This window comes from Hypanus sabinus, chromosome 8 (genome assembly GCF_030144855.1).
Source record: "Hypanus sabinus isolate sHypSab1 chromosome 8, sHypSab1.hap1, whole genome shotgun sequence".
Taxonomy (NCBI): domain Eukaryota; kingdom Metazoa; phylum Chordata; class Chondrichthyes; order Myliobatiformes; family Dasyatidae; genus Hypanus; species Hypanus sabinus.
In genome coordinates, this window is record NC_082713.1 from 4,625,432 (window position 1) to 4,637,594 (window position 12,163).

Genomic DNA, 12,163 nt, shown 5'->3' on the forward strand with positions numbered 1-12,163 from the left:
AAACAGTATTAAATAGATAAGTAGCAGAAAATAAGTTGCACCAGCACCAGAATATCACAGTAATGCACAAAGTGCTGTTAGTGCAAGTATTTGAGTCTTTGTGTGTGCATGTGTGTGCTCACAGTTTCAGTCATTGTTCTGTGGGAGTGGTGTGATGGAGGCCACAGCTCTGGGGTAGAAGCTGTTCCTCAGTCTATTTGTTCTGGCTTTTAGTGTCCTGAACCTTTTGCTGGATGCAGCGGGGTAAATATGGGGTAAACAATATATATGAAGGAAAAGAAAATAAAGAAAAGGTGCCAAAACTTATCAAAGTCCAAACCACTTTGTGCACAACCATGGGAGCTCAATTAACGAAGTTTTCTGGCCACCATTCGATCCCCTCAGACCTCCTTGACTTGTAGCACAGGACCACCCGAAGTGATGAACCAAGCACAATTCATGCCCTTTGGCCCACAATGCAATACCGAACATGTACTTACTTGTGGGGTCTGACCAGGGTCCTACATAGTTCTCGGCTCTTGAACTCAATCCCATGGCTGATGAAGGCCAATCCACCGTATGCCTTCTTAACCACACAGTCAACCTGCACAGCAGCCTTGAGTGTCCTATGGACTCGGACCCCAAGATCCCTCTGATTCTCCACACTGCCAAGAGTCTGACCATTAATACTATATTCTGCTTTTATATTTGACCTATCAAAATGATCCATCTCACACTTATCTGGGTTGAACTCCAGCTGCCACTTCTCAGCCCAGTTTTGCATCCTATCAATGTCCCACTGTAACCTCTGACAGCCCTCCACACTATCCACAAAACCCCCAACGATTGTGTCATCAGCAAATTTTCTAACCCATCACTCCACTTCCTCATCCAGGCCATTTATAAAAATCAGGAGGAGAAGGAGTCCCAGAACAGATCCCTGAGGCACACCACTGGTCACCAACCTCAATGCAGAATACGACCCATCTACAACCACTCTTAGCTTCACCTCGCCCCCTCCTGTCTTCTCCTATCATTTCGGGTCTCCCCCTCCCACTTTCAAATCTCTTGCTATCTCTTTTTTCCATTAGTCCTGATGAAGGGTCTGGACCTGAAATGTCAACTGTACTTCTTCCTATACATGCTGCCTGGCCTGCTGTGTTCCATTTGCATTTTGTGTGTGTTGCTTGAATTTCCAGCATCTGCAGATTTTCTCGTGTTTACCTTCATCAATGTGTTTAGCCACATCCTCAAAAAATTCAGTCAGGCTGGTGAGGCATGACCTGCCTTTGACAAAGCCATGCTGCCTATTCCTAATCATATTATGCCTCTCCAAATGTTCATAAATCCTGCCTCTCAGGATCTTCGCCATCAACTTACCAACCACTGAGGTAAGAATCCCCCCTATATTTCACTCCAATCACCTTAAAGTTATGCACACTTGTATTAGCCATTTCTACCCTGGGTAAAACTCTCTGGCTGTCCTCTCGATACATTTTTTGATCACCAAACCTCATTCAGTCTATCAAAATGCTTCAGAATTTTGAACTTTTCTATCAAATTCAAAACAGCAACCAGATTCAAGAACAGCAAGATATCAGCTAAAATGCTTGCATTCAGAGATGAGTGTGGTAAACTCTGTGTGTTTGCATGTTGGTTAATAGAGTGAAAAACTAGCCTGTTGAGTTGTCAAAAATCTGTTAAAATCTGTTTTATTCCTATATAATTCAAATCTATTTGAGAAAAATAAGCAAGAAAAGTTTATATTTTCATGTTTTTGGTTGTTTTCTGATATTTTGTTCAGTTTAGGACTTGTCCAGCTGTCAGAATTGACTTCCAGCCAGGTCTCTAAGTAAACTGTCCAGAAAATCAAATACAGCTAACTCGACCGTCTTAGCTAATCATTAAATGAGTTTTCTCCCCTTCCCCATCAGTCCAAGCTTTATATTTTAAATTTTAGGTAGAGAACAATGGGAGAAATCGGCTTGTTAATAGCTACTAGTCTTCTGGGAGTCATTAGCTGCAATCCCCATGAAGGTAAGACACTTTCATATCTTAAAAAGAAGTTTGAAAAACTTCCAGATTTCACAACTTGTTAGTTCATAGCCATTTCTCTTTATCTGTCGTATATCCATTTTCGCCAACTATTTCCCAAATTCCCCTTCTTCTCTCTAAATCTCACCCATAATTGATTCAGTAAACCTCCTGCCCCTGAGCTAGGAGGATGTGGGTTCAAATCCCCTCCAGAATTCTCACAAACATTCTCGGCCTTGACTTGAGAGCTGTAGCAAGGCAGTGAGATTCTGTTGGAGATGCATTCTGGCAGATAAACTTTCAAACTAAAACCCTCCTCAGATAGCGTGACAAAATCCTTTGCATTATTTTGAACAACATCTGGAGTATTGCCTTTGTCTCAGAACATTTTTATAGCCAGAGTCTTTTTCCCAGGGAGGAAAAAGCTAAAACAAGGGGGCAGAAGTTTAAGATGATTTCACAAAAGTATAAGGAGGATGTCAGCGGTCAGTATTTTAAACAGAGTGGTGACTACATGGAATGTTCTGCCAGGGATGGTGGTAGAGGCAGATACCTTAGAGACATTTAAAATACTCTTAAGCATATAGATGATAGGAAAATGGAGGGCTAAGTTGGAGGGAAGAGTTAGATTGATATTAGAGTAGGTTGAAAGGTCAGCACTACATCATGGGCTGAAAAGCCTGTACCTTGCAGTAGTGTTCTCCGTTCTAACAGGGAACAGAAGAGTACAGCATAAAAACAGGCCCTTCAGCCCACACTGACCCAATTAGTTAGTAATCAAATGGCCAACTAACCCAATCCCTTCTGCCTGCATATGGTCCTCACACCTGATTTCTCTCAAAATGTATGTACCTTTCTAAGAGTCACTTAAATGTTTCCTTCAAGAAAACAGCATAGGAACAGGGCCTTCAGCCCATGATGTTGTGCTAATCTAGTTAAGCTAGTAATTAAAGGCCTAACTAATCTAAGCACAATGCTGGAAATCTAAAGCAACACACACAAAAGGCTGGGGAACTCAGCAAGTCAGGCAGCATCTATGGAGAGGCATTAACAGTTGACGTTTCAGGCTGAGACCCTTCATCAGGACTGGAAAGGAAGTCAGAAGTTGCCAGAATAAGATGGTGAGGGGGGGAAAGGGGTACAAGCTAGAAGGTGAGACCAGGTGAGGGGGAAGGTGGGTGGGTGGGAGAGGAGTAAGAAGCAAGAAGTCAGGAGGTAATAGGTAGAAGAGGTAAAAAGAGTTCAAGATGGAAGAATCTGATAGTATACGAGAGTGGACCAAGGGAGAAAGAGATGGGGGCAGGGAATCTGAAGGAAGTGGTGGGCAGGTGAGGAGAAGAGAAAGGGTGAGAGGGGAACCAGAGTAGGGAATGGAAAAAGAGAGAAGGAAGGAGTGGGGGGAGAAATTATCAATTAGAGAAATCAATGTTCATAATAGATATATTTATAAACATTTGCAGCCTCGAGTGATATGGGGCACATGGACCAGATCCAGGGACAATGACAAATGTTTTGTTACACAAGCAGCTCTGAAAGGACAGAGAAGTGTGCCAGAACATGGAACAGTACAGCACAGGAACAGTCTGATCATCTCACAAAATCTGCACCAAAAATGATGTCAAATTCAACTAAAGCCTTTCTGCCTGCGCATGATCCATCTCCCTCCGTTCGCTATGTACTCATCTCTCACCCTCGCTCGCTCTTAAATGCCCAACATCCCATTCGAGACACCCACCACTCCCTGGGTAACAAGCAAAATGCCCCACACATTCTGACTGTTTGCATCATCACATGGTATGGACAGGATCACAAGAGACTGCAGAGGGTGTAAGGAAGACTCCAGTCAGAGTAAACTCATGTAAAGCTGGGGGGGCCTGACAACATACCTGGAGAGACAATGCAGCCTCGCTAGCAGATGCTCTTAAGGACGTCTTCAACACCTCTCTGAAACAGCTCAGCATCCTTACACAAAGTACACTGCAGATGCTGTGGTCAAATCAACACGGACAAACACGCTGGAGGTTGGATAGCATCCATGGAAACCAGCAGTCAATGTTTCGGGCCGAGACCCTTACCAGCTTCAAGTACGCTACCATCCTGTCAGAAGTTGACAGTAACCTCCCTTAATGACTACTGTCCAGTGGCACTGACCCCAATCATAATGAAGTGCTTTGAACAGCTGGTCATGAACTGTATTAAATCCTGTTTTCCCACTACATTGAACATCTACCAGTTTGTATATCACCCAAATCAGTCCACTGATTTGACAACAAATTTCACAACATATGCTGGTGATATTAAACCTGATTCTGATTATACAATAGCCTCTGCCCTCTTCTAAGTCCTTTCCCAGCTGGAAAAGGAAAATGGTATCTTCTACATCAGAATGCTGTTCATCAACTTTGGCTCGGCATTCAATACAAGCAGTACCCAGAAGTGACTGGGTAAACTGTCCTTGTTGGGTCTCAGCACTTCCCTCTGGAAATGGATCTTGGACTTCTTGATGGAGAGGCCTCAGACAGTCCGTGTAGGCTGCAACATCACACAGAGCACCAGCTCCCCTCCTTTTCACACTGCTGACACGTCACTGTGTGTTAGATCCAGCTCCCTAACAGTTCACTGAAGTCCCAACAGTGGTTCCCTCTTCAACAATGACAATGAGACGGCATGCTGAGGGGAGATCGACTGGCTGGTAGAATGGTGCAAACAGTTCAACTTGTTTCTCAATGTAGACTCCACTAAAGGGATGATTGTGGATTTTGGGATGGTACAAGCTGACTACTGCACATCAATGGTTCCTCCATGGAGATCACCCAGTTTCTGGGAGCGTGCATAATGGAAGATCTCACCTGATCTCTCAACACCACCTCTTTAGACAAGGAACAAAGCAGTGTCTCCGGTTCCTGTGGAAACTGAGGTGAGTGAAGCTCCCCACTCCCATTCATTAGTGTGACCCTCTGTTGGGCAGGGTCAACGTCCCAGCTACGTTGTTGGTGTAGTGCCATCACTTGCTGCTGAGACCAATGTGAGAGAGGCAGTCTCATTTGCGATTGTCACATCTGGAAGTGTTCTCAGTTCTGCCGGTGATACAGCATTCCTTCTTATGGGCCTGTTCATCTTCTGCCACCTTCAGGAATCGTCCCTCACCTAAGGAGGTGTTGTTTCAGGGTGTTTCTCCCCTAGTGTGATCAGCTGCAAGTTCGTCCCAGGACTCAGTGTTGATGACTGGCGCTCCCACATCCTGCTTGCACACATCCCTGTAGCACAGTTGCGGGTGGCTAGCAGTTCTCTTGCCTCAAGCCAAATCATCATAGAGACTGTTGTTTGGGATGTAGCCATCCTGCGTGTGGTAGACGTGGCCCAGCCAGCACAACCTCCCCTGCCCGAGCAGCGTGTTCACACTTGGGAACCTCAGCACATCAGGCTTGTAGTTATCAGTGGAAATGACTGGTGGTACCTCCATACCTTGGCCCAAGACGTTTACCTTTTCAGGCCAAATCACTAGCAGGCCTGGGAGAAACGATCCATCAGGCTCTGGGGGTGTGTGGGGAATGCTGCATCATCAGCCCATGGCATGTCTGTGATCGCAGTCTCACACACTTTGGATTTGACTCTTTGGTGGCCGATGTTAGAGAGCCTGCAATGTGATCTAGTGTGGAGGCAGATCCCCTCTGTTGCAGTGCCAAATGTGTGCCTCAGGAGGAGGGCAAAGAAGTTCCTGAAAAGCGTTGGGGCAAAAAGACGGGCTTGCTTAACATCACTGCTCATGTCAAGGGGCTGTGAAGAGCTGCAGTTGTACTTCACAGTCCCCTTCATTGTGCTGCGGGAGGATTTGATCATGCTCTGTCATCTGTCTTAGGGAGGATCCGAATGAGCCCATCCCTGCTGACCAAGTCCAATGTCTTGGTGAGATCACATTTAACCGGAGCACCATCGAGAGTGTCTTGACCACCTGTATCATGGACTGGGATGGGAATTTCAAGGCATCTTTCCGCAAGACCCTGCAACAGATTCTGAGGACTGCTGAGAAAATAATTGGAATCTCTCTTCCACCACCACCCCCCAGGGCACATACCAGAAACACTGCATTCACAGAGACCTCAGCTTCGTCAAGGTCCTCTCCCATCCGTCCCACAATCTCTTTGATCTCCTATGGTCAGGCAGAAGGTACCTGGGTGTAAGGAAAAGGACTGTTAGGTTAGGTAACAGCTTCTTCCCCCAGGCTGTGAGACTTCGGAACACTCTGCTACCACGTTATTCATGACAGCGGCAGCAACAGGCAGTAACAAAATGTAATCTATGCGCTTTATGCAAACTTGTACACCTACACAATATTTTTAAATTATCTGTTTGTGTTACTGTATGTACTCTATGTGACTGTGTGTAGAGTGTTGTACACCATACCCCCAGAGGAACACTGTTTCTTTGGGTTGTGTACATGTGTATGATTAAACGATCATAAACTTCAACTTCACTCAACTAATTCCTTCACAGGTATAGCCCACCCCACCATCAAAGACATCTTCAAGAGGTGTTGCCTCAAGAAGGCGGGATCCATCACTAAGCTGGGGCAGTTGTCTTCTTATTGCTATCTTATTGTATAGGAGCCAGAAGACACACACTCAACATTTTAAGACCAGCTTCTTCCTCCCTGCCATCATATTTATGAACAATCTATGAATAATGCCTTGTTATTCCTATTTATTTTGCAATGCCCTGCTGTCATGGAACAGCAAGCCACATTGTGAAGCGATAATAAAACCAGTTCCAATTCCTTCAACTTCACCCTCTCACCTTATTTGCATATCCTGTAGAATATTTAGAAGTTCTAACAAAGCCTTTATTACTGTCCATCTCTCTGTTTCAATCAGTAATTTCTGGAAACTAAACTATGAAAGAAAGAATAAACAAATTCTGCTGGCTTCTGATCCATAAGCAATTCCCATAGGGAATTCCAGGCTTCTGATCTGTAAACAATTCCCCTAAGAATTCCACGCCTCTGATTCAGAAACAATTCCCTTCAGGAATTCCAGGAGGAGTCTATTCCAAAATTCTAGACATCTCATCTTGAAACCATTCCCTTCAGGAATTCCAGGAGGAGTCTGTTTACAAATGAACTTTTTTTTTGTTCTCAACAGTCCTTGAGTCCTGTGGGTTCCAGAGGTAATAACGTCCCGATAATTTGAAGTACTGACACCCTCACTGTATGCCACCCCAATGTGTACAGACGTAACGAAGTTAGTTCTTTCCACAGCAGTTACTAGCCTCAGAGTAAGAATCAGGTTTATTATCACGTGGTATATTTCATGAAATTTGTTGTTTTGCAGCAGCAATACATTATAATACAAAACGTAAACTATAATTAGAAATATATATAAAAATTAAATTAAGTAAGTAATGCAAAAACAAAGGGGAAGATAGTGAGGTGGTGTTCATGAGTTTATTGTCCATTCAGAAATGTGATGGAGGGGAAGAAGCTGTTCCTGAAACATTGAGTGTGTGTCTTCAGGCTCTTCTACCTCCTCACTGATGGTAGTAATGAAAAGAGGCAAGTTCTGGGTGGTGACAGCCCTTAATGATGGATGCTGCCTTTTGCAGCCGTCACTTTTTGAAGGTTGATGCACCATCAATAACTCACTCTGAGACGTAAAGGCGAGATATCGACTTTTACTGACTGGAAGAAGGAACCAGCAGTGAGTGACCATCATACTACATCCTGGAGGCCGAGCATCAGGCCTCGATCGCCTTTATACAGAGGCCTGTGGGAGGAGCCACAGGAGCAGTCAGCAGGGGGTGTGTCCAGACAGGCACACGTAGTTCAGCACATTCACCCCCCCTTTGTTTAAAAGTGTCCCCATGTGGCGAAGTTTCTTACAGGTCAAGTCTATCAGGTGGTCAATAGACAATAGACAATAGGTGCAGAAGTAGACCATTCAGCCCCTCCAGTCTGCACCGCCATTCTGAAATCATGGCTGATCATTCACTATCAATACCCAGTCCCTGCCTTGTCCCCATATCCCTTGATTCCCGTATCCATCAGATATCTATCCAGCTCCTTCTTGAAAGCATCCAGAGAATTGGCCTCCACCGTCTTCCGAGGCAGTGCATTCCACACCTCCACAACTCTCTGGGAGAAGAAGCTCTTCCTCAACTCTGTTTTAAATAACTGACCTCTTATTCTCAATCCATGCCCTCTGGTACTGGACTCTCCCAACATCTGGAACATATTTCCTGCCTCAACCCTATCAAATCCTTTAATTATCTTAAACGTTTCAATCAGATCCCCTCTCAATCTCCTCAATTCCAGCGTGTACAAGCCCAATCTCTCCAATCTCTCTGCGTAAGACAGCCCTGCCATCCCAGGAATCAACCTAGTGAATCTACGCTGCACTTCCTCAATTGCCAGAATGTCCTTCCTTAAACCTGGAGACCAAAACTGTACACAATATTCCAGGTGTGGTCTCACCAGGGCCCTGTACAAATGCAAAAGAACATCCTTGCTCTTGTATTCAATTCCCCTTGTAACAAAGGCCAACATTCCATTTGCCCTCTTCACTGCCTGTTGCACTTGGTCATTCACCTTCATTGACTGGTGAACTAGGACTCCTAGGTCTCTGCATTTCTCCCTTACCTAACTCGACACCGTTCAGACAATACTCTGCCCTCTTGTTCCTGCTTCCAAAGTGGATAACTTCACATTTATTCACATTGAATGACATCTGCCAAGTATCTGCCCACTCACTCAGCCTATCCAAGTCTCCCTGTATTCTCCTAACGTCCTCTTCGCATGTCACACTGCCACCCAGTTTAGTATCATCAGCAAACTTGCTGATATAGTTTTCAATGCCCTCATCTAAATCATTGACATAAATCGTAAAGAGCTGTGGTCCCAATACAGAGCCCTGTGGTACCCCACTAGTCACCTCCAGCCAGTCTGAGAAACACCCATTCACTGCTACCCTTTGCTTTCTATCTGCCAACCAGTTTTCTATCCATGTTGAAACCCTGCCCCCAATGCCATGAGCTCTGATTTTACTCACCAATCTCCTATGTGGCACCTTATCGAATGCCTTCTGAAAATCTAGGTACACAACATCTACTGGCTTACCCTCGTCTAACATCCTTGTTACACCCTCAAAAAACTCCAACAGATTAGTCAAGCATGATTTGCCCTTGGTAAATCCATGCTGGCTCGGCCTAATCCTATTACTGCCATCAAGATGTGCCACTATTTCGTCCTTAATAATGGACTCAAGCATCTTCCCCACGACTGACGTTAGGCTAACAGGGCGATAGTTCTCCGTTTTCTCCTTCCCTCCCTTCTTGAAAAGTAGGATAACATTAGCCACTCTCCAATCTTCAGGAACTGATCCTGAATCTAAGGAACATTGGAAAATGATTACCAATGCATCCGCAATTTCCTGAGCCACCTCTTTTAGAACCCTCGGATGCAGACCATCTGGACCCAGGGATTTATCAGCCTTCAGTCCTTCCAGTCTACTCATCACAGTTTCTTTCCTAATGTCAATCTGTCTCAATTCCTCTGATATCTTATGACCCTGGCCCATCCATACATCTGGGAGATTGCTTGTGTCCTCCCTGGTGAAGACAGATCTAAAGTATGCATTAAATTCTGTTGCCATTTCCCTGTTTCCCATAACAATTTCTCCCAATTCATTCTTCAAGGGGCCAACATTGTTCTTAACTATCTTCTTTCTCTTCACATAGCTAAAAAAGCTTCTGCTATCCCCTTTTATATTCTTGGCTAGACTGAGCTCATACCTGATTTTTTCTCTCCGTATTGCTTTTTTAGTTAAGATCTGCTGTTCCTTAAAACTTCCCCAATCATCTGTATTCCCACTCATCTTAGCCCTGTCATACTTCTTTTTCTTTAATGCTATACAATCTCTGACTTCCTTTGTCAACCACTGTGGCCCCTTCCCCCTCTTTGAATCCTTCCTTCTCATTGGAATGAACTGCATTTGCATCTTTTGTATTATGCCCAAGAATATCTGCCACTGCTGATCCACTGTCTTTCCTGCCAGGGCATCCGCCCATTTAACTTTGGCCAGCTCATCCCTCATGGCTCCGTAGTCTCCTTTATTTAATTGCAACACTGATACCTCTGATCTGCCCTTATCCCTCTCAAATTGTAGATAAAAACTTATCATGTTATGATCACTACTTCCTAATGGCTCCTTTACTTCAAGATCACTTATCAATTCCTGTTCATTCCACATCACCAAGTCCAAAATAGCCTCGTTCCTGGTTGGCTCAAGCACAAGCTGTTCCAAAAATACATCCCTTAGCCACTCCACAAACTCCCTATCCTGGGGTCCAGCACCTACCTGATTCTCCCAGTCCACCTGCATGTTGAAATCTCCCATAACGACTGCATTACCTTTAGCACATGCCAATGTTAACTCCCTAATCAACGTACCCAATATCCACGCTACTGTTTGGGGGCCTGTACACAACACCCATTAGGATCTTTTTACCCTTACTGTTCCTCAGCTCAATCCACACAGACTCTACTTCCCCTGTTCCCAAGTCACCTCTTGCTAAGGACTGAATCTCATTCCTCACCAACAGGACCACCCCACCCCCTCTTCCCATATTTCTGTCTCTACGATAGCACGTATACCCTGGTACACTCAATTCCCAGGCCTGATCCCCTTGCAGCTATGTCTCCGTTATCCCAACAATATCGTAGTTCCCCATTTTCATCTGAGCTTCAAGCTCATCTGTCTTATTTCTGACACTATGCGCATTCAAGTATAGAATTCTTAGCCCATTCCTCCTCTCTTTGCTTAAAACACTGTCTACTGTACCTAACCCAGCTCCTTGAACTTCCATCGGGCAAATTGCACCCTGAATTTTGATGACCTTCTCAAGATCACCCAAACCTTGTACACATTTAACCCCATGCACCTTCTGACCAACCCTCTGGATCTGGATCTGTCCAGATCTGGTCGAATCTGTCGCTACGATCTACGTAGCACCGGCTGTGATTGCACAGATGCCGGCGACATTGGTGATTGCACGGGAGACGGAGGTTGTGCTGGTTCCAGCTCATGCATGTGCGAGGCGCCTGGTATATATGCGTACGAAACGCCCGGTATATAAGTGTCGTGAGGAGTCTGCGTAGGGCTTGGTGAGCGCAGTGTCACCTCAGGTACAGGGTTCATAGTTACCGGAGAGTGTTCAGGGTAGTGGTCTGCTGCACCTGCGGGCGCCAGGTCGCGGATGGAGACCATGTCCTCCTGCCCATCAGGTAAGACCACGTAGGCATACTGGGGGTTCGCATGTAGAAGGTGAACCCTCTCGACCAGCGGGGAGTATTTATTACTCCTCACATGTTTCCGGAGCAGCACTGGCCCTGGGGACGTCAACCAAACTGGTAGGGTGGTCCCAGTGACAGACTTCCTGGGAAAAGAGAATAGGCGTTCATGAGGGGTGGCATTGGTGGACGTACATAACAGAGAGCGGATAGAGTGGAGCACCTCAGGGAGGACCTCCTGCCATCGAGAGACTGGCAACCCTTTTGACTTAAGGGCTAAAAGTGTGGCCTTCCACACTGTGGCATTCTCCCGCTCCACCTGTCCATTACCCCGGGGATTATAACTTGTGGTCCGACTAGTAACAATGCCCCTAGCCAGCAGGTACTGGCGCAGCTCATCACTCATAAAGGAGGACCCTCTATCACTGTGGATATAGCAGGGATACCCGAACAGAGTGAAGAGCTGGCACAGGGCTTTTATGAAGGACGTGGCAGTGGTGTCGGGGCAGGGAATGGCAAAGGGGAACCGTGAGTACTCGTCAATAACATTGAGAAAATAGACATTGCGGTCAGTGGAGGGAAGGGGGCCCTTAAAGTCAACACTCAGTCGCTCAAAAGGGCGGGTGGCCTTGACAAGTTGCACCATGTCAGGACGGTAGAAGTGCGGTTTGCACTCAGCGCAAATTTGGCAGTCCCTGGCCGTCGTCCTGATGTCCTCCAGGGAGTACGGCAGGTTCTGGGCTTTCATGAAATGGTAAAATCGGGTGACCCCCGGATGGCAAAGTTGTGCATGAAGGGTGTACAGCTGGTCGAGCTGTGTGCTAGCACACGTTCCCCGGGATAGGGCATCAGGGGGCTCATTGAGTCTGC

The 12,163-nt window shown here is 45.7% G+C and overlaps 1 protein-coding gene across 1 annotated transcript in view; it reads left to right on the forward strand.

Annotated features, from left to right (window-relative positions):
* The first annotated feature begins 1,891 nt into the window (after positions 1-1,891).
* f9a (coagulation factor IXa) overlaps positions 1,892-12,163 on the forward strand; it is a 36,694-nt gene continuing 26,422 nt past the window's right edge. Inside the window, exon 1 of the mRNA XM_059976470.1 lies at positions 1,892-2,016. Within this exon, the coding sequence (XP_059832453.1) occupies positions 1,950-2,016 (67 nt within the window). The 5' untranslated portion in view covers positions 1,892-1,949. The remainder of the gene's footprint in view (positions 2,017-12,163) is intronic.